Source organism: Dryobates pubescens, chromosome Z (genome assembly GCF_014839835.1).
Source record: "Dryobates pubescens isolate bDryPub1 chromosome Z, bDryPub1.pri, whole genome shotgun sequence".
Lineage (NCBI taxonomy): Eukaryota > Metazoa > Chordata > Aves > Piciformes > Picidae > Dryobates > Dryobates pubescens.
The window spans coordinates 42,497,797-42,521,289 of record NC_071657.1 but is presented as its reverse complement, the minus strand read 5'-3'; the positions used below and the strand labels follow the sequence as shown (position 1 = coordinate 42,521,289).

General features: G+C 45.0%; 1 protein-coding gene across 1 annotated transcript in view; it reads right to left on the bottom strand.

Moving 5' to 3' along the window:
- Positions 1–17,225, bottom strand: part of MAMDC2 (MAM domain containing 2) — a 70,529-nt gene extending 53,304 nt beyond the window's left edge. Inside the window, exon 1 of the mRNA XM_009905387.2 lies at positions 16,586–17,225. Coding sequence (XP_009903689.2) covers positions 16,586–17,225 — 640 coding nt within the window. The remainder of the gene's footprint in view (positions 1–16,585) is intronic.
- Positions 17,226–23,493: the final 6,268 nt, after the last annotated feature.

Genomic DNA, 23,493 nt, shown 5'->3' with positions numbered 1-23,493 from the left:
TGGCTTTTGAGTATCTCTGAGGATGAAGACTACACCACCTTCCAGCCACCTTCAGTGTGAAAAGGCTTGTCCTGATGTTCACAGAGAACCCACTGTGTTTCAGTTTGTGCACACTGATTCTGGTCGTGTCACTGGGCACCACTGAAAAAAGCCTGGCTCCATCCTCTTTGCATCCTCCCTTCAGGTATTTATATTTATTTATGTAAGATCCCCCTTGAGTTTCCTTTCTCCAGGATGAACAGTCCCAGCTCTTGCAGCCTTTTCTCATAGAAGAAATACTGCAGTTTCCTCATGATTTTTATGATACTGCACTGGCCTCCCTCCAGTATGTCCATATCTCTCTTGTACTAGGGAGACCAGAGGAGAACACAAAACTCCAGATAGGGTTTCATCAGTGCTGAATTATTACCTTTACTGACCCGCTAGCAACATTGCTTCTCATGCAGCACAGGGCACCATCAACTGCCTTTGCTGCAAAGGCACATTGCTAGATCATATTCAGCTTGGTATCAACCAGGACTCCCAGGTCCTGTTTCACCAAGCTGCTTTCTAACTAGGCAGCCCCCAGCATATATCTGGCACAGAGTGCTCCTCTTCAGGTGAAGAACTTCCCACTTCCCTTTCCTTAAGTTCATACAGTTCCTGTCAGCCCATTTCTCTGACCTGTTGAGGTATCTCTGGAGGCCAGCATGCCTTTCCCATTCATCATCTTTCCCATCTCAAAGTCACTCCTCTTAGTTTTGTACCATCATCAAACTTGCTGAGAGTATACAACCCCATATCTAGATCCTTAATGAGGATGTTGAACAGGACTGACCTCAGTACTGACCCCCAGGGTACATCACTAGTGGATAGCTTCCAACTAGACTTGTCCCGGTGATACCATCCTTATAGGCTAGGCTCAACCATTCAGCCACTTTTCAATTCTCACCTCACTTTTGCTCATCCAGCTCATACATCATCAGCTTCTCTACAAGGATCTTACAAATAGAGAATTCATGAACACCTAAGTAACATGTAATGTAATTAACTGCTAGAAGTACTCAGAAACTCACATTAAGCCTGGAAGCTTGTTCTGTGTGTTCTTCACCATTCTTATAATGCTATGGCCCTAGCAGCTAAGTTTTCGGTTAAGTCTCTAGCAAGATAAGCCCAGATTTCCTATTTCTAAACCGATCTCAGCTAACATGCCTTTACACATCACGAAGTAAAAGAGATAATTTTCTTTTCCCATTTGAAAACAGTTTTAAAGTATGCCTTTGGGCATTTTTGCTGCTCACCTGCAGCACACAAGCAGTGAGAGCAGCCATGCCAAAGGACAACCCTATTTCTTTATCACCCACACCTTGGCTGCAATTCATGTTATCTTCCCCTCACTCTTCCAGAGCAACTACACCTCAAAGAATATAGTACTGCAAGCATCAGTAGTAATAAACCAATTTATCATCATCACTGTTACCTCAAAACATTTTTGAACATACAACATGATCATTAGTTCTAAACTCCTTTATGAGAGGAGACATGCCCCTTTCATTAAAGGAAAATAAGAGATTTTCCTGTTGTATTTTTCAGATGAAGTCCTTGTCTAAGACTTGGTCTGTCTGGTGTGTCTCAAACAATTCAAGCTGGAATCATTGCAAGAGGAGAATAAGGAGAGAGAAAGATAAAGCCCTGTGGAGGCAGAGTGGTGAGCTGCATTTTCACACATAGGGCTGAAAAACATCAGTTTGAGTGTGTGCCAGCTGACAGATCACACTTCAGTCCACTGTTGTCCCTGTAAACTTTCTAGAACACTACATCACACAGACACAGCTGCTGCACCCAGGGTAGTCCCAGACCAGCTAAGACTATATAAGGGTGAGCACATGCCTTTGTCCACTCAACACCTATAGATCAAGACTCAAACTGAAGATAGCAACAGTGAATCCAAGGGAGGTGAAATCTCTACATTAGCTGTATGTCTCTTTCCTCCCATCTCTTTTCTCTCAATTTTTCTTCTACTCATTTTTTTTCTCAGTAGACGTTGTCTAGATGGCTCTAAAGTAGTTGATAAGGAAATAACACCAGTGCCAAAATGCCTTTATCTGCAACACTTGTTGATAGTTGTTAGAAAAAAACAGTAAACTGTTTTATATTGTTCCTGAGAGTACTTGTTTTGACTGAACACTCTATTCATGTACTTGTTTTCCACTATGTATGTGAACTTAAGCAAGCCAAGAGATCTCTGAACATATAAAGCAGCATATCAGAGGCAACCAAAAAATTCACATGCTATCCAAAATTTTCTGGGTGGGATGCTACTACACCCAGCCACTGCAATAAAGCTATGCCATCTGAATTTGCCAACATCCATAACAGGAGAGAGTGAAGCTATAACTCTTTAAGTCAGCATTATTAATTTCCAAATACAATACCACAGAAACCAAATTATCACTCTACAAAAAAATATAAGGAGGAAAAATAAAGGCAGAACTCAAGGGTTTTAACTCAGAAAAGGATCAGGCACATTTTCTTCAGGACAAGACTACTATCTCCTGTGGGATTTAGTGGTATGTCCTATTAGCCACATGGGCACAATGGGCCCATGGCAATCATCTATAGCCCACTCATCATTTATACACCTTTCTCAGACCTTCTTCCTACCCCATGCAATAAGGAATCTGTGTCCCCCCATTACAGTCCCTAGACTAATGGCTCCCCTCCACCCTGCTCTTCTCAATCTACGGCAAGAAGAACTGATGACTCCTCTGCAACATAAAGGAAAATAATCAGAGCACTTCAATTTGCAACATAAAGAATGTGGAATATGCTCCCAAAGGAGCCTAGAGTACTAAGAAGTCTTGCAGTACCCATGAAGACCTTAACTTGGAAGCAGCTTTGCCTTACAGCTACATATGTGTATATAAGGCTAGACTGGATTCTTATAGATTGTCACCAGTATAACCCTAAACCCTGGAGTGAAGAGAAAGACATAAAAATGATGTTTACATCCTTCCTGTATTTCCAAGTTCCTTCCCTATTCCAGACAAAGTACACATCCTACCTGCTGGCATCACCTTTCTTCAAGGGCTCCCAAGTCTTGTTCATGGTAGTTAATGAAAACCAAAAAACTATGTTTCAGGCTGGAAGGAAGATAGTTCAGCAAACATAAGTCAGGCCTATGACAGGAGTTGCACTTTCATGGCAAGATCTACAAATGAAGCAGAAAGTGCCAGAGGACAGTTTAGTTTACTCCTCTATATATCAGCTGAGGACTTCCAAGTAGAAACTGCTCTGTGGAGCATTTAGAGCTTTACTGAAGAAAAGTGTTTTCATAGTTAATCTAAACTTTGTTCTTAGATACAGTTCATTAAAACATGATCTTTAATGTTACCATCAGAAAACAGGGAAATCTTTTGCTTATTCACAGAGCAGGTAAGATTGTCTGGCTTGCTTACCCTCCAGGCATGACTTTTTGCCACAAATGGATCTGCTCCAAAGCTAAAAGCAATAGCATTTCCCTGGACACTCACATGGAAGCCTTCCTTGGGCTTTGGTCAACCAGGGGTGATTGATGAGGCAGCAGTCTTACAGTATAGATTAACTGCTATGATGCAATACCAGGGTGGGGGGGAAGGAAACAAAAAAAATAAACAGTTTAAAAAAAAAAAAAAAGAGAGAATCTGAAAAATGGGAGAATGTCTTCCTTTGATAGCTTTGCATCTCACCATGATTTCATATATAACAGCTGTAATCTGCCCTTCAACTTCTGTAGCTCTTCTAGCATTTCTAATATGAAATACAGTTTGTGGTCCAGCAAATCTGAAGAAACCCACCATGATTAAAGCCTCTTTAAGCATTTTAATAGTTTGTTAATTGAAAACTGTGAAACTCAATTTCCTTAAAGATTTTGGCTGATATTACAAATAGAAAGAAAATTACCATGATTCATGAAACATTTTCCTACTAGGACTTGCATGGTTTTCAGAACAGAGCAAAGCATTAGTAACTCACACTTCATTATAGAATACATCTATTTAAAGCAACAAAGTACACCAAAACAATTACTCACACTACTAGAGATGTCTAACACAGTGATCTTAAGATGTTTCACAAAAGAAAATGTGTTGGAGGAGCAGCCATATAGTGCTGAAGAAACAATGTTAAACAAAGTGCATTTTTACAGTTGCAGGCACTATATTGTTATGTAAAATTGTAGGAATCTTTGGCTTGATTGATTATTGTATGAAGAAAGACTATAATAATCAGACTTGAATCTCTGGCTGTCTAGAGAAACACTGGGAAGGACAGGGCAAAGGATGCTTACTCTTTTAAATGGTAGTAATAAAATGTTCAAATGACATAAAGGCTTCTAAGCAGCCAATACATTGTATGAAGTTACACAGATGTACACTTATGTACCACTATTACTACAAAGAAATAGTAAGACAGGAAAACCTGAAATATTAAAAGAATATAGCTCTTTTTTTTAAAAAGTGTACTTTCTTCATACGTAACCATAGAGTGTTTGACTCCATTTGACAAGTTTAGTCATTCAGCTAATTACAGTAATGCTTGTACTGCTCTTGAATATGGTGGCTGCAGATGAAAAAGGTCATGAAGTAATATAATGGCAGCACTACGAGAAAAAGGGAACATAAGGCAATTAGATGTAACTATACAGCTTACTTTCCAAACAAACATTCAAAGATTTACACCTACACCTGATAGCATCCTCACAGTAAGACTAGTAGGCCATTTTCAGGCTGAATAATCTGTACTATATGCAAGGTGAACAAGTGTTTTTTACTAGTAGCAGTACTTTTGACATATTTGTAATCATTCCTCAGCACAAGTGCAAGCTTATTTTTCTCATTGCATATCCTGACTCACATTAGATCTTCACCAAAATTCATACTGAAAAATGACAGTGACAAAAATACCTTCTGTTCCTTCAAAAAAAACCCCAAACTAAAAAAAAACACCAAAAACAAACACCACAAACCACAAACAAAAAACCCAAACAAACAAAACAAAACAAAACAACTTTCAGATCACAAAATCATTCTGGTTGCAGGAGAAATTTCAGATCAAGTCCAATCATTAACCTAGCACTACCAAGTCACCACTAAACCATGTCCCTCATCATGACGTCTCTATGTCCTGCAAGTATCTCCAGGGATGGTGATTCCCTGGACAACCTATTTTCAAAGCTTGACAACCCTTTCAGTGACAAAATTTTCCTAAACTTTTAAGTTCTTCCCACAAAGACTAATTGGCTATTGGAATGTGCTGCCCAGGGAGGTGGTGGAGTCACCATCCCTGGAGGTGTTAAAAAAAGGTTTGGATTTGGCACTTGAAGCCATGGTTTAGTTGTCAGGAGGTGTGAGGTATTAGGTAATAGGTTAGACTTGATGATCTCTGAGGTCTTTTCCTATCTGGTTGATTCTGTGATTCTACTGGCTCATCTTGAGGACATTTCCTTTCATTCTGTCACTTCTTGCTAGGGAGAAGCAATCAACACCCACCTCATTATAATCTCCTTTCTGGTAGTTCTAGAGAGCAGTAAGGTTTCCCCTCAGCCTCCTTTTCTACAGACTAAACAATTGCAGTTGCCTCAGCCGCTGCTCATAAGACTCCTCTAGGCTCCTCACCAGCTTCGTTGTCCTTCTTTGGACATGCTCCAGCAACTCAATGTCCTTCTTGTACTGAGGGGCCCAAAACCAAACACAGATTTTGAGGTGCAGCCTTACTAGCGTCCAATTCTCCTCTTCTTCCCAAGCTGCAGCCAAAACTCTGTTCAGCCAGGCTGATCTTGTCTTACGGTATATTGGGTTAGCTTGCTCCTGCACCTTTAGGAGGTCTTTCTTGAAGAATGTCCAGCCTTCCTGGGCAGGGAACTACTAGAGCAAGTTCAACAGAGGGCTATGAGGATGATTAAGGGACTAGAGCATCTATGTTATCAGGAAAGACTGAGAGACCTGGGGCTGTTCAGTCTGGAGAAAAGGCGGCTGAGAGGAGACCTTACCAGTGTGTACAAATACCTGAAGGGTGGCTGCCAGCAGGAAGGAGACAGTCTCTTTTCAGCTATACCCAGCAATGGAGGAGGGGCAATGGACATGAACTCAATCAGAGGAAATTCCATCTCAGCATGAGAAAAAATGTTTTTACAGTGAGGATGATGGCCACAACAACCCCATGCAGTGCTACAGGCTGGGGTCAGAGTGGCTGGAGAGCGGCCAGGCAGAGAGGGACCTGGGGTTACTGGTCGATAGTAGGCTGAACATGAGCCTACAGTGTGCCCAGGCAGCCAGAAGGGCCAACGGCATCCTGGCCTGCACCAACAACAATGTGGCCAGCAGGAGCAGGGAGGTCATTCTCCCCCTGTACACTGCACTGGTTAGGCCACACCTCGAGTACTGTGTCCAGTCCCTCAATTTAAGAAGGATGTTGACTTGCTGGAACGAGTCCAGAGAAGGGCAACAAAGTTGGTGAGGGGTTTGGAACACAAGCCCTATGAGGACTGACTGAGGGGTTGCTGGGGTTGCTTAGCCTGGGGAGAAGGAGACTCAGGGGTGACCTTATTGCTCTCTGCAACTACCTGAAGGGAAGTTGTAGACAGGCAGAAGTTGGTCTCTTCTCCCAGGCAGCCAGTACCAGAACAAGAGGACACAGTCTCAGGCTGCACCAGGGGAGGTTTAGGTTGGATGTTAGGAGGAAGTTCTACACAGAAAGAGTGATTGCCCATTGGAATGGGCTGCCCAGGGAGGTGGTGGAGTCACCATCATTGAAGGTGTTCAGGAGGAGACTTGATGGGGTGCTTGGTGCCATGGGTTAGTTGTTTAGGTGGGTTGGATTGGTTGATGGGTTGGAAGCGATGATCTTGCAGGTCTCTTCCAACCTGTTTTTTTATTATTATTATTATTATTACTACTACTACTATTACTATTATTACTATTATTATATACTGGAACAGGCTGCCCAGAGAGGTTGTGGAATCTCCTCCTCTAGAGATCTTCAAAACTCTCCTGGACAGATTCCTGTGTGACCTATCCTAAGTGGTCCTGCTTTGCAGATGGGGTTGGACACAATGATCTCTGGAGTTCCTCTTCAACCTCCAGCATTCTATGACTCCTTGGCCCTTCAGGACTGACTCCTAAATAGGACAATATCTGCCCTCCAGAAGTCCAATGTAGCAGTTCCATTAAGCCCCCTCCTTACTCCCCCAAGAATCAGAAACTTTTAGCATTAGCCTAGCCAGCATGGATTTAGGAAGGACAGGTCCTGCCTGATCAACCTGATCTTCTATGATCAGGTGACTGCCTGGTGGGTGTGGGGAAGGCTGTGGATGTAGTCTACGTGGACTTCAGCAAGGCCTTTGACACCGTCCTCCAGAGCAAACTCCTGGCCAAGCCTGTGGCTTGGACAGCAGCACTCTGTGCTGGGTTAGGAAGTGGCTGGAGGGCCAAGCCCAGAGAGTGGTGGTGAATGGTGCCACATCCAGCTGGCAGCCAGTCACTAGTGGTGTGCCCCAGGGATCAGTGCTGGGCCAAATCCTATTCAATATCTGTTGATGATCTGGATGAGGGGATTGAGTCCATCATCAGTAAGTTTGCAGATGACACCAAGCTGGGAGCAGGTGTGGATCTGTCAGAGGGTAGGAGGGCTCTCCAGAGGGACCTTGCCAGGCTAGACAGATAGGCAGAGTCCAATATGATGGCATTTAAGTCCAAGTGCCAGGTGCTGCACTTCAGCCACAACAACCCCATGCAGTGCTACATGCTGGGATCGGAGTGTCTGGAGAGCAGCCAGGCAGAAAGAGACCTGGGGGTGCTGGCTGATAGTAGGCTGAACATGAGCCAGCAGTGTGCCCTGGTGGCCAAGAAGGCCAATGGCATCCTGGCCTGCAACAGAAATAGTTGACCAGCAGGAGCAGGGAAGTCATTGTGCCCCTGTACTGGTTAGGCCACACCTTGAGTACTGTGTCCAGTTCTGGACCCCTCAATTTAAGAAGGTCATTAAGATACTTGAACGTGTCCAGAGAAGGGCAATGAGGCTGGTGAGAAGTCTGGAGCACAAGCCCTTTGAGGAGAGGCTGAGAGAACTAGGGTTGTTTAGCCTGAAGAAGAGGAGGCTCAGGGGAGCCCTTATTGCTCTCCACAACTACCTGAAAGGAGGTTGTAGCCAGGTTGGGGTTGGTCTCTTCTCCCAGGCAACCAGCACCAGAACAAGAGGACAGTCTCAAGCTGTGCTGGGTGAAGTTTAGGCTCGAGGTGAGGAGAAAGTTCTTCACAGAAAGAGTAATTTGCCATTGGAATGGGCTGCCAAGGGAGCTGGTGGATTTACCGTCCCTGGAGGTGTTCAAGAAAGGATTGGATGTGGCACTTGAAGCCATAGTTCAGTTAGTCATGAGGAGTTGGGTAATAGGTTGGACATGAGGATCTCTGTTGTCTTTTCCAACTTTATTGATTAAATGATTCTAAGATGGCCCCCAGTGATTACATCATCCACTCTGCTGACAAACAGCAGGTCCAGTCAGGCACATTCTGTAGTTGGTTCCATCACCAGTTGTGTTGGGCAGTTATTTTCCACACACTCCAGGAATCTCTGGGACTGCTCCCTCTCCATTCTATTTTATTTCCAGCAGACACCTGGTAGTCCATAGTATTCCAGGCCATTCCTCCACCTCTCCTTCTTGGCTTATTCCTTCTGAACAGTTATAGCCATTCACTGCAAATTACTGGCTCCCCTCTTCATTTTCAGGATCACTACATATGTAGTGTAATAAGCTCAATGATCACAAAGTAAAGTGAGCATTTTTACTGATATAAAAACTCACACCATGTATGCATCCTGCAATTCCTAAGAAGAAACTTTATTTCAATTAATCTAAGTTTTTAATTTCTTTCAGAAGACTGAAAGTATCACTAGCTGTTCTCTGGAAGTGATTTTGCATATTTTCACTTGTATGTTAGCAAACTTCAACAGTATTTGCAAGTTTGTATCCATCCTGTTTATAACAGAAGCTGAAAAAAATATTATTCAACTTCCTAGTAACGGAGAATAGTACAAAGCTAGAGTGATATTCTAATTTTGGGCCCCATCCATTTCCATTAAAGCCAGCTACAGCAGCTGTGTTTTCAGGCAGGAAGCCATACCTCACCCTCCAGCATTTGACTGAGGCATCTCCAGATCCCTGCAGCCTTTCAAGCAAACTCTAGGTATAGTCACTTCGTGTATTAAGTGCAAGCTGCAGTGGTGTGACAGTAGTCTCTCTAGGTAAGCCGTCTCACTCTTGTCTCCAGAGGACATTTTTCAATGCTTCATGCCTACCCACACAGCTGCATTATAAATTAACGCTAGCCCAGGTTATGTCCAAAAGGATGGAATGGCTCCTTCACAGATGCACAGCTAGTTTTTCATGTAAAGATGCAGCACTTTGAAAGATGAAGCTGCAATATGATTTTTAGCAAGTGTAGTTTACTGTTCTGTATTAATGGCAGAGAATCACACGCATTGCTCCACCCTTAGCAATGAGCAACAAATCTTGTTACCTGGAGGGAATTAGATTTTCTTTGCAGTTACATGCAAGTTATTTGTTTGAATGAGGTGATTCAACCTCCAGCACCATTCTTAAAACACTCTTTTGCTCTCATACAGGTTTAGGGCTTTTTTCATATTCTCTTGGTAAATGATATGTTTCCTTGCAAAACTAAGTCCAGCCTATTGCTGGAAGTTGCAGGTATATTTGGTAAGCATGAATTTTATAAAAGCCATTCTCCATCTTTTACAACAAGCCTACATGGCTGAAAGTAAAATGCACCTAAACAGCCTGTTGTCTTTCGAAGCATTGAATCACTAACAGCTGTATGTGAAAATATGTTTCCACCATCCTGTGGAAGAGTAGGATGCTTTGAAACTCATCTCTCACACAGTGACCCACTGATAACAATTCAGGATTTGTTTCTCCTATTGCTGCAAATGGAAAGCTATGACTTATCAGAAGTGTCACACACATAAGCAATTGCTTGTGAAATCCTCCATGAACATAAACTGCTCTTGGCCATGGTTTTTTTTTGCACAAGGCTTTCCTCTGAAAATGAGCAAAATGTATACTAGTAACTGTAATTTCACCTTAGTTCAATAAAAATGTAATTGCTCAGAAACCCAGGACAGAAGTTACAGCTGGGCAAGAAAAATGTCAGATTTCATACTGGTATCAGCAAGACAAAGAGGCTGCATAAAGGCTAAACGCTATGCACATGTGGCCTTGCTAAGCTGTTGGTGACAGACTGAACTAGAAAAGAGCAAGAAGAAATGAGTTGCTAACACAAGAGTAGTGGCTGTAAATAGCACCAGAGATGAAGGAGAAGTAATAACAATACAAGAGTCTTCAGTGTCCCAGAAGTATGAGAGTTGTGTGGTTTGGTTTGGTTTGGTTTGGTCTGGTCTGGCTTGGTTTGATTTGGTTTGGTTTGGTTGGGTTGAATTTGGTTTGGTTGGGTTTGGTTGGTTTGGATTTGGTTAGGTTTTGTTTGTTTTCCTAGTCACTAGGAAGGACAGCTGTTACCTCAAATACAATTATTTTGGCCTGGAAGATAAACATTCAATTATCAAGTCATGGCAAAACAGACCATGTGCTAGTTCTAATGGCTTCTGCACTCCATCAAATAACATTTGGTGCACAGATGCCTAGGCTACAGTTTTGGAAGATCCAAACCAATAAGATCCCATGGCAGGACGGATGTAAACAAGCAAGCGAGCATTGTGGTATGCCAGTCTAGTTCTACTGCAGCTAAGTACAAGCTGGAGCAAGTCTCCCTGAATTACCTCTTTATTCTGCTTCCAGTTAACAGTTATCACGAACCCATGAGAATGCTTCTCTCGTGTTAAGCTTGTACAATGCCAAGAATATTGCAACTTTTCTACATTTTCTAATTTCTTACTTTCCTATGTATGGGAAAGTACTGCAGATAGCTGGAAATAAAACATACCTGTGTGCCAATCTATCTGCCAGCAGGTTTGTAACTCAGCAGGGCACAGCACACATCAGCTATGAACTGCGCTTGCAGTGATTACCTGTCGCATTGCTCTGTATAGTACAACCGAATGTGCCATTCAAACTAAGGTAAAGAAGGTCAGTTTTAAGTTATATGGCACAGCTGTAAATATGAGCTATTTAAATAGCATGCAGGCCATGTTTACATATGAGATTCTTCATACTGCTGCTCTCAAGTCTGACTTGTTTGATGGCTTGGGATGGCTGTCCTGTCTCTTGAAACTATTTTCCATCTCAACACTATTTTAAGGTGTAGCTAAATGGGAAGTATGTCCCAAAAGGCAAACTTCCATTTCCTGACACTGTTAGTGATGTTGTGTGAAGTTCTTCCCCATGAGGGTGGTGAGACACTGGAACAGGTTGCCCAGAGAACCAGGGGAAGCCCCATCCCTGGATGTTTTTAAGACCAGGCTGTATGTGGCTCTGGGCAATTCTGTGATTCTGTTGTTTGTTTACCTACATATCATAAACTGTTACTTGATGAATGCTCATCTTCAATGTATCACAGAAGGAGAGCCCTAGACTACTGCAGCAAAAAGTAGGTATGTTTTAAGGAAAAGATAATCAGGCTGTGTTTATATGTAATACAATTTATTATTACATTACTTTATAAATTAAATCTCTTTATTTTTGAGGATGAGTCTTCTTTGGAATACTGCAGAAAGAGAAAGCATTATTAAAAACCTCTGAAATGCATGCTGTTGAAATATATCCTCAAAGATGTGAGATTTGAAGTAATATACACTTACAGAATTTTAGAAGGAAAGGCACACTCACAAAAAAACATGCAGGTAAAGCTGTCAATGATCATATAAGAGCCAGATGTATACAGCTGTTATCAACTAACAGTTCACAGAATCACAGAAACATTCATGTTGGAAAAGACCCTCAGAATCACCAAGTCCAACTGATAACCCTACTCTACAAGGTTTGCCCCTAAACCATATTTCCCAAGCACCACATCCAAACAACCTTTAAACACATCCAGGGTTGGTGATTCAACTATCTCCCTGGGCAGCATTCAAATGCTTGACCACTCTTTCTGTGAAAAAATCTTTCCTAATGTCCAGTCTAAACATACCCTGTTGTAGCTTGCAATGATTCCATCTTGTTCTATCTCTAATTACCTGAGAGAAGAAATCAGCACCAGTTGCAGCTTCAGCAGTTCAGTGCTACATAGATCATCACAGATCAGCATGGAAAGTTGCTTGATAAGGGAGGTAACTATATAAAATATGTTGCTACTACAACAAAAAGAGATCAAGTCCAGTGCAATTGTCATTGCATGGGTACATTTAACATAAGAACTTGTTAATACAAGCAATCTATCTCTCCTGTAGCTTGCAGTGATGATACACAAATTTCTTATTCTTACACTAAATCCAGGAAAGCAGATGGAGCACAGCAAACTCCATTAGGGCAAACTTGAGCTGACAGCCCAAATGCATATTATTTGTAGCTCTATTAAATTGGTCCCTGTTAAAATGAAGAGAGATTAAGAACAAAACATACTCACAGACAAAGGCACACAAAATGTTTTATCTCTAGATTCTCTTGGTAAAAATGTAAGCATTGTCCAAATTCATAGGAAAGAGGTGACAGAGTTACTGTGTCTAATGAAACTCATCTATAGTAATGCGATGAGCAGGATGCTGTTACAGACAGGTTACAGCTGTGCTAAGACAGGGCTAGGAGGAAAGCAAAAATTGCCCAAATCAAACCATTAAGGATGGTTGCACTTGGCATATGGCTGTTTGACACTGCCCTGTCAAATAGGTCTACATGGTTTTCTTAATACTCTGCTGAGGATTACTGTCTGTTTTAAAGTTTCCTTTACATTTAACAAAGCATGTGCCCTCTCAAATAAATGCACAATTTAGTTTTACAAACTCTCAGGATTATTTGATAGAATCTTATTATGCAAGGTTTGACAGTATGTGTTAGAATTAACCAACTCCTTGTAACATATATACTGCTGACACAGAAGTAAATTCCTATGGAAACTGGCCACCATGTACCTGCAAAGGTCTACACCCCAATAGCACTGGACATGCACTCACACTAAATATACCTGTGAGTATTACTGGTAAGCAACATGGTATTTGAGCTGCTCAGCTACCTCTAAATACCACTGCAGTGATGAGTATATACTTGCCTCCTAAAACTCTCATCTGGTACTTGGGTCCAAGGATACTGATTTTTTTTTTTGTTTACACACCTTACCTAGATTTTTAAAAATAAGTATCACTTCCGAGGTATCACGAATGCAAAAGCATTTATGGAAGCATGCCTGCACCTCTGAAGTTAAAATGGACCATTGACACCACACCTTGGCTTATATTTACCAGCAAATCACTTAGATCTTATCACAGCCTTTAGATCTTATCACTGGTCCACTGATCACAAATTCCTCTGTTGCTCAGCAGATTTCAGAACCAGGTTTATATGATGATGTCCTTTTCCTAAGCAACATTACTGTGTTTCTTGTGCAGCTGGTATCCTACAAACGCCGACCTCATGAAGCACATTGTGTTTGCATAGGATTTCCCAGCTTACACTGAAAACAGAACTGGCACACTAGGAAACATGCTGCCTCAAGCATGATTCTTGGGACATGACCTCATCTGGGTGTGCTTCTCAGCCACAGATAAGTAAGAAACTTCTTTCCTCAGCTATTTCTATATTTAAAATTTTTCTTTGCACAGTGATTGTTTAATTGTAACTATAAAACACAAATACTGAATTAGCAGATGGCTGACTCAAAAAGTTGACAGTTAAAAAGAATACCTTGATGCTTATACTTGAAGGTCCTATTCCTGAATTCAGACCCATGTAAGGTTTACAGAGGATTTCAGTGAAGTGGAACTTCATGAGAGCATGAGTCCACTGCGCAGGTGTCAGGGTAAAACATTTGACTTATTCCCTCTGTAGTTGGTATCCTACAAGACTGGGCTGGGACTAACTTGCCAGTCTTGAGGAAATTAGAAAAAGTGATATCCATTTTAGCATTGCCTATTCTGTTTTGATTTTCCTTTTGCACTTGACTAAAATGGGCCCTAAAGTGCCAGTTATTATAAGTATCAAAATTTCAGCAAAAAACCCCCAAAACCACAAAAAAAAAAAAACCACATAAAAAAAGTCTTTTAAATTAGAAAAATTCTTAAATTAAATACACACAAAAAAAAAACCCTCATATGTCCCAGAAGTACAACAATACTCAAGAGAAACCACCAACATTTAGAGCAGCAGTTGACCCTTACAAAACTACTAGTTTTAGAGGGAATATATGGCTGTCAACAAAAGCAAAATTCAGCCTCACACTTCCTTTGTGTGCCTGGCGCTTCAGAAGATACTGACTTCCTTGGCAACTGGGCAAAAAACTTTCAAGTATGGAGTGGAAATTTCTGGGCAGGATTTTAGTTATATTTACATCATCTTGACAGTTTGGCACAAGATCATACTACTGAGCGATTTATAAGATGAAAGAACTGGCGCTGCAAGTCAGATAACCCTATTAAAAATGTGCTGTATATAACTATATGAAAAATAATATTTTAAAATAATGAAACCATTTTTAAGCAATATAATGAGAAGTGGAACAATTCAAAGCTAAGATGCCACTCCCATCCTTAACTTCCTGTTGTCCCAGTAAGTTACTATATGTACATACACTGACCTGCAAATGCCAGTGCCTGCTGCTGCGAAAAGGAACATGGTTTTATTAGATAAAAAAAGTATCTAAGGAAATTAGTTTTGCACACCTGCTATATAGATTTGGATAAACTATCTTCAATTAGATTTAGTTACAATCCTATGAATTTGTTTTTGAAGAGGCTAATAACTTGAGTGCTTAATGTTTGCATGGAATGAATTACTACAACTCCAGACTGCAGAACAAAGTTTTAAAATTAAATGCTGAGAGAGCTCTGCCTGTTAAGAAAGCTGGTATGCCACATATCTTCCCAGGGTATGACAGTTCAGATATATATCTGACAGAAGCTGCACAGCCACTAGTATGCTCCCAGGCTCAGAGAAAATCAGAATAAGACAACCCAAATAGCATTCTGTGGGCCAAAAAAGGCAGGCTGCAGACCATACAAATCTCTGACCAGATTGCCCTGTTTCTTGAAGCACTGCAGCATGGATCCACACAAATGATGACCATCCAATTCTGCACATATTACTCTCAGCATCTCAAAGTCCCTTGAAGATGAATCAACATCACTGGCATGTGGCTCACAGTTAAATCACAAGAAGGAAGTGCTGCTTTCAGGACTGGAAGCTTAACAGGGCATGATGTTAAGAGGCATAGATGAGAAAGTTGATGGTTACTAAATTTTCACTAATACCTTCAAAAATTCAAGAAAATCTATGTTTATTTAAACTAAAAACAAGAAAGAAGTGGAAAAGCAGTTATTTTAATGATGACATCTGCACGACCTTTTCTAAGTTAGAACTCTTTCTACACTTTCAAACCTTAATGATTAGTCTAAGAATTAACAATTAAGGTGACTTACTTTTCATATATGAGAACTGGTTAAAAATCAGGAAAAAAAAATATGTTTCATTATCATCTGAGTAACAAGTGGAATGAAAAAACTGGACCAGCCAGTTTTGAATGGAGCACTAATGAGGGGCAATGAGGGGTGTCAATCTCTTTGCATCTGTACTCACTTCTTCATTATTCTTGGAGCCTGTTTTAGAGTTAAAAAACTTAGAAAAGACATAGTACCTTTTACCGTGTAAGCACAATTTTCACCTTATGAATAACACTGTGCCCAAAAGATAACCAAAATTTAATTATTTCATTAACTAATTGTAATCATATTGTATTTATTTTTGCTCAGTCTTAAGTTTGTTCATACCAATTCTGTCAAAAATAGGAGCCTACACTGAGAACTTACCAAGTAAGTCTTACAGTTGCATAGAAACTCTGGATATGACTGGGTTCTGTTCAGTCTCTAAATGGCAGTGAGGCTTAGTATACAACTTACAGGACCAATGCTCATCTTTTCTCTATCGAACTGTGGGTATCATAAAATGGTGGAAAGTCTTAATTAAACATGTTGCGCAGATACTCTTGGCAAAGATTGTCTCCTGCCCTGGAAACGCATTTATTTCTAGATTAGAACCCAAAATATACACAGAAAAGAGAATAATGCAGTTTAACAGGAATTTGGCAGATGTGTTTTATTCTAGGAAGAGGCTAAGTTGCACATAGCAGATTTGATAGAAGACACCTTCTTCCAAGAGAAAGAAACAGGAAGGAGGTTTCAGGGGCACGCTGCAGAAACCTGTTGAGAAACCCGTGTCTGGGGAACAGACAGTCCTCGCAGAGCCTGCAGATCGGTTGTCAGAGGGCCGACACACACAGATCGAAACCGCGCACGGGAGGGATCCGACGGCGGCTCTTTCCCCAGCAACACTCAAATGTGCGGCACCGCCGGGTGACGGCGGCACCCAGGGACCGCGCAATAGCGCCTGGCCGGGGGCTGGCAGCTCTCGGGGGCAGCGAGGTCTAGGCCCGGGGGCTAACAGCGCTCATACCTTCCGCGTGCAGTGCCCAGGGCAGATGCGCGTAGTCCCACTGGTAGCCGCAGGCGCTGTCCTCAAAGGCACACGAGCCGGGGGAGAGCAAGGCCGCGCCGGCGAGCCGCAGAGCTGCAAGGACAAAGCGAGCCCCGGTCACGGCCTGGCCATCCCGGCGGCAGCGGGCGGCCGGCCGACGACGACCCCGGAACAGCGCCCATCCCACGTCCCGGGCGGGCGGCGGGCGTCGCGCGTCGCGGCGCGTCCCCTGCCGCCGCTTACCGTGCGCGGCGAGGAGGTAGAGCTGCAGCATCTTTCGCGCTGGGGGAGCTGGGGCTGACGACGGCGGGGCGGGCGGGCGCGGCGGCCGGGAGCGCGGGGGCGCGGCCGCGGCAAGCCCGGGGCTGCTGCGGCGGCGGCAGCGGGGCTGAGCGTGGCCGCTCGGCACCCCGTTGGGGCGCGGGGGGAAGAGCCGCGGCTGCAGGAGGGCTGAGCGGCGACGCAGAGGGACCGCGGTTAGTCCCGGTGGGCGGCCCGTCCCACCCACGACGCGAAGCGGGGTCGGCCGCGGCCGGTCGCCCAAGGCCGGAGCGGCTGACGCGGGAGCGGCTTTGAGGATGAGGATACGGCCGCCTCCGCGCAACCTGCTGAAGAGCATCAACGCCCTCCCGGCAAAATCGTGCTTTCCTATGTCTCTGTATTTCCCTGTGTTTCACCTTGTTCCCTCTGCCTTGCTCCTGTCACTGAGTACCACTAGGAGAGCCTGTCTCCGTGTGGTGTACTCCTCCCTCATATATTTGTATACCAAGATTCCCACTCACACCCATCTGCAGAGGACAAAACGGCTCCCATCCCATCTGGGCTCCTGTGCCACCACAACCTGTCCTGCTGCACCACAAAACTTCTCATACTGGGCGGGGGGGAGGGTTATGGCGGAGTACCTTCACTTTTTTTCAGGTAAGAAAGGTTCAAGAAATTGCTGCAGTGCTCCAAGACTTGTCGTTCTTAGAATCACAGCATAACTCGGGAGAAGTCTGCAGGAAGTCTGCGCTCCAAGCCCTGCCCAAAGCATGGCCAGCTCTGAGCTCATATCAGCCAGTTCTGAGCCTTAAGCAATTGGAGCTTGACAACTTCCCAGGCTGAAGACAGCACAACCTCTCTGGGCCCCTGCTCCAGTGCTGGGCTTTTTACTTTGTGGGTAAAAAGTTTATTTCATATTAATGGCCTGAATTTTCTGTGTTTCAGCTTATGCTGCTGCCTTTTCACAGTTTCACAGTATCAAAGTATCACAAAGGTTGGAAGAGACCTCGAGGATCATCCAGTCCAACCTGTCACCAAAGACCTCATGACTAGACCATGGCACCAAGTGCCACATCCAGTCCCCTCTTGAACACCTCCAGGGACGGTAACTCCACCACCTCCCTGGGCGGCCCATTCCAATGACGAACGACTCTCTCGGTGAAGAACTTTCTCCTCACCTCGAGTCTAAACCTCCCCTGGCACAGCTTGAGACTGTGTCCTCTTGGTCTGGTGCTGGTTGCCTGGGAGAAGAGACCACCCCCTTCCTGGCTACAATCACCTTTCAGGTAGTTGTAGAGGGCAATGAGGTCACCCCTAAACGTCCTCTTCTCCAGGCTAAACAACCCCAGCTCCCTCAGCCTCTCCTCATAGGGCTTGTGCTCAAGGCCTCTCCCCAGCCTTGTTGCCCTTCTCTGGACACGTTCAAGTGTCTCGATGTCCTTCTTAAACTGAGGGGCCCAGAACTGGACACAGTACTCAAGGTGTGGCCGAACCAATGCAGAGTACAGGGGCACAATGACCTCCCTGCTCCTGCTGGCCACACTATTCCTAATGCAGGCCAGGATGCCATTGGCCTTCTTGGCCACCTGGGCACACTGCTGGCTCATGTTTAGGTGGCTGTCAATCAGCACCCTCAGGTCCCTCTCTGTTTGGCAGCTCTCCAGCCACTCTGACCCCAGCCTGTAGCTCTGCATGGGGTTGCCATGGCCAAAGTGCAGCACCTGGCACTTGGACTTGTTAAATGCCATCCCATTAGACTCTGCCCATCTGTCCAGTCGGTTGAGGTCCCTCTGCAGAGCCCTTTCACTCTCTAACTGACCAACATCTGCTCCTAACTTGGTGTCATCTGCAAACTTGCTGATGACCGACTCAACCCCCTCATCCAGATCATCAATGAAGATGTTAAAGAGGATGGGGCCCAGCACTGATCCCTGGGGGACACCACTGGTGACTGGCCACCAGCTGGATGTGGCACCATTCACCACCACTCTCTGGGCTCAGCCCTCCAGCCGGTTCCTAACCCAGCACAGAGTGTTGTGGTCCAAGCCACAAGCTGACAGCTTAGACAGCAGTTTGCTGTGGGGGACAGTGTCAAAGGCCTTGCTGAAGTCCAGGTGGACTACATCCACAGGCCTCCCCATGTCCACCAGACGGGTCACCTGATCATAGAAGGAGATCAGTTTGGAGAGGCAGGACCTGCCCTTCCTAAATCCATGTTGGCTGGACCTGAGCCCTTGGCCATCCTTCAGGTGTGCAGTTATTGCCACCAGGATAATCTGTTCCATCACTTTCCCTGGCACTGAGGTCAGGCTGACTGGCCTGTAGTTTCTGGGTTCCTCCGTCCAACCCTTCTTGTGGATGGGGACCACACTGGCCAGTTTCCAGTCATCTGGGACCTCTCCAGTGAGCCAGGACTGGAGGAAAATGATGGAGAGTGGCTTGGCCAGCTCATCTGCCAGCTCTCTCAGCACCCTAGGATGGATCCCATCCGGTCCCATGGACTTGTGAGTGTCCAAGTGGCTCAGCAGGTCCCGAACTAATTCCTCATGGATTTCCAGGGCATCACACTGCTCCCCGACCCCATCACCCAGCTCAGGAGGCCACTCGTCCTGAACTCCTGCCTTGCTGTTAAACATTGAGGCAAAGAAGGTGTTCAGGACCTCAGCCTTTTCCTCGTCTTTGGTCACCGTGTTCCCCTCCAGGTCCAGTAAGGAGTGGAGGTTCTTCTTGCCCTTCTTTTTAGTGTTAATATATTTGTACAAATGCTTTTTATTGTCTTTGACAGAGGTGGCCAATTTCAGTTCCAACTGGGCCTTTGCCTCTATAATTTTTTTCCTACCTAATCTAACAACTTCCTTGAACATACCTCGAGAAGCCTTCCCCTCCTTCCAAAGGTGATACAGCCTGTTTTTTTCCCTTAAATCCTCCAGGAGCTGCTTGCTCATCTAGGCCGGTCGCCTTCCCCGCCAGCTCATCTTTTGGCACATGGGAACTGCCAGTTCCTCTGCCTTCAAGAGCTCCTGTTTGAAGTAGGTCCAACCCTCCTGGACCCCTCGGTTCATGAGGGTTGATACCCAGGGAACTTTACAAATAAGTTTCTTAAAGAGGCTGAAGTTTGGCCTCTGGAAGTCCAAAGTGAAGGTTCTGTTGGTGCTCCTCCCTATCTCCCTGCATATCGAAAACTTCACTATCTCGTGGTCACTGCACCCTAGGCAGCCTCCCACAGTCACATCTCCCACCAGCCCTTCCCTATTGGAGAACAGCAGGTCAAGCAGAGCCTGTCCCCTGCTAGGCTCGCTTAACAGCTGTGTCAGGAAGCAGTCCTCCATTTGCTCCAGGAATCTTCGGGACTGCCTTCTCTCTGCTGAATTAAGTTCCCAGCAGATATCTGGCAGGTTGAAGTCACCCACAAGGACAAGATCTGATGATCTTGAGACGGCCTCCAGTTGTTTGTAGAATAATTCATCAGCCTCCTCATCCTGGTTGGGTGGTCTATAACAGACTCCCACCAGGATGTCAGATTTGTTAGGCTGCCCTCTGATTTTAACCCACAGGCTCTCAATCCCCTCATTTTCCACCTCAAGTTCTGTGGCAGAGAGTGACTCCCCGATGTACAGAGCCACCCCTCCATCTCTTCTCCCTCTCCTGTCTCTCCTAAAGAGCCTGTAACCCCCCAGTGCAGCACTCCAATCATGTGTGTTATCCCACCAAGTTTCTGAGATGGCGACTACATCATAGTCACCCTGGTGGACCAGGACTTCCATCTCCTCTTGCTTATTGCCCAGGCTGTGTGCATTGGTGTACATGCACTGCAGCTGGGCTCCCAACTTCTCAATTGCCCCTAATTTGTGCCCTACTCTTTCCTCTGCAGAGGGACCAATTTCCTCATCCACCCCCTTCATACCTAGTTTAAAGCCCTCCTAATGAGCCCTGCCAACTCTAGTGCTAGGACTCTCTTGCCCATTCTAGATAAATGCACCCCATCAGGACCCAGCAGGTTGGGTGCAGTAAAAGTTGCCCCATGATCAAAGAAACCAAAGTTCCACTGCTGGCACCATCCCCTGAGCCACTTGTTGATGGTGTGGGTTCTCCCGTTCCTCTCAGTGTACTCCCCTGCCACTTAGGGAACTGAGCAGAACACCACTTGAGCTCCTGCCCCATCAATCAATTGTCCAAGGGCCCTGAACTCCTTTTTAATCGCCCTGGTGCCCTTCTTGTCAATTTCATCACTCCCAGCCTGTATTACCAGCAGAGGGTAATAGTCAGAGGGACTGATGAGCTTGGGGAGTCCCCTTGCAATGTCCCTTACCCGCGCCCCGGGTAGGGAGCAGACCTCCCTGTGGGATGGGTCGGGACAACATATGGGTCCCTCAGTACCCCCCAGGAGAGAGTCCCCAACAACTTCTCCTTTTCTTTGTGGAGCTGGTCGTTATAGCTGGTGGGGACTGCTTGGCCTTAGGCTTGGCTTGAGACTCCTCTCTGGAGCTGGTCGTTATAGCTGGTGGCGACCGCTTGGTCTTAGGCTCCCCTCTGGATGGCTGCTCCTCGGCCCTCTCATCCTCACTGCCCTTGGCCTGCAGGGCCTCATACCTATTATGCAAGGGCAGTGGAAGAGGAGGAGAGGGCCGGGATGGATTTCTCTTGCCACCCCTGGTAGGGACCTGTATCCATCCCTCCCCATTTCCAGGGACCCTTCCCTCAGCAGGGGAGATCTGCAGAGCCTTCTCCCACAAATCTAACTCCCTTTCGCTTTCCCTTATTGACCTCAGCCTAGATACCTCCTCCTTCAGCTCAGCCACTTCATCCTTCAGCTCTGCCCCCAGACTGAGGATAAAGTTCTCCTGCTCACACCTGACACAGGTGTTCTCTCCTTCCCCCTCTGTTCCAAGTGCCAGGCTGAAGCACTCTCTGCAGCTGGCAGCCTGGACTCCAGCATGCTGATGAAGCAACTCTGTGTGGGTAGACGCTGTTTTTCTACCCATCATCTGAGTGATGACCATGGTGCAACATTTGAAAACAAAACAAGAAAATTTTTTTTTTTTGGTAAGCAGCCAAGAGGTTCTCAAACAAAAATGGCGCTGTGCACACAGCCCGGGCGGGATTTAAACCTTCTGTAGCTGAAGTCAGTCTCCTGTTCCCACGCAGGCTCGCGAGAGCACGATCCTGCCGGAGCGCCCTGCCTACCAGGAGTCCTCCCAACCCACAAAACCCCGAAAGGAAGGCCCCTCTGCCCCTCTGCCATGCAGAGCTGTGAAACCAACTACATCTTCTCCTTCCCCTCCATCACTGCAAAGGATGTTGCAAGGTGCTCCTAAAGCCATCCCTCTGGCTGGCTGAATCAGCTCTGGTTCTGTAGTCTCTCCTCACAAGGCAAGGCCTCCAGCCTCACTATCTCAGTGGCCTCCCCTCACCTCACTGGAGGTTCCTGTACTGAACCCAGACTGGAAGCAGTACCAAGATGAGGTTTCATGGTCACCAAGTAGAGGGGACAGTCTTTGCCCTCCCCTGGCTCTTGGGGTTAAGCCTGGCTCACATCACCTGGCACATGGGTGGCTCCACTCTTCTCACCAGCACCCAAGGCTGTCCCCTGGAGCTGCTCCCCAGCACCACTAGTCACATTCTGCATCTCTGCAGGGTTCTGCCTTCCAAGTGATGGGATCAGCGTCTGCCCTTGTTGCATTTCCTGGGTCCCCTATCAGTCCCATTTTATGTCCACTTCAATGGCAGTCCTTCTTACAGCATATGTACTGGTCCCCTCATCTGGTGTCATCTGAAAACTCAACATACTTGCCTTTAGGTCAAATGTTGCAGCTAAGTACATATGACAGACTAAAGTCCCTGCCCTCCCTGTTGAGTGGTTTCTGTGTACTCCTCCATCCTCTGTCCTCTGTCTTGTTTGCTTCAACAGTTATTGTGCAACACAATTCACCCCTGAAAAGTCTAGGAAAACTTAGCTGACAAAAGGATTGCTCTGTAAATTCACTTCAGTTGTGCTTTTGAGTCATTACCTAAACTAATTAGGTACAATGAAAAATTTGAACAAATGGCTTCCTGAAAACATCTTTCAAAATTACACAAGTCACCAAGAGCATGTAGGATGTCAGAACCTTTTTGCTGGACTACCCCAGTAGCACTTTCTGCCAATTCAAAACAGAAATGAGCATCAATCTATAGAGAACAACATTTCAATGAAAGATGCTTTAAATTATGCCAGCTACTATGCATCTTAGTTACGTGGTCATGTACCTTCATTTTTCTCACAGTCTGTACTAAAATGTGCTGTGCCTGGAAACTGTTTTTCTAAGTAGAGTCACTGGCTATGACAAGTATAGGCAATACTGCAGAACAGCTACATAAGATTTTTCTTCAGTCATGGTGAAATAGTGTGTGGTTTTCTTGACAGCCTACACAGGCAACATCAGTTTATGTGGCCTTTATTTCTCATAATGTTCACAAATTTTGGCATGCATCAGAAGCCTCAAGAGGTATCTAGCAAAGTCACCTGAAGCCAGTAAACAGGCTCCATGTTCTCATATCTTGCAACTGGCATAAAGTTACTCAGTTTTTGTGCATGTGTGTGTGTGTTCCCTGTGCCTAAACAAGAGCTCCTTAGTTTCAGCCACTCC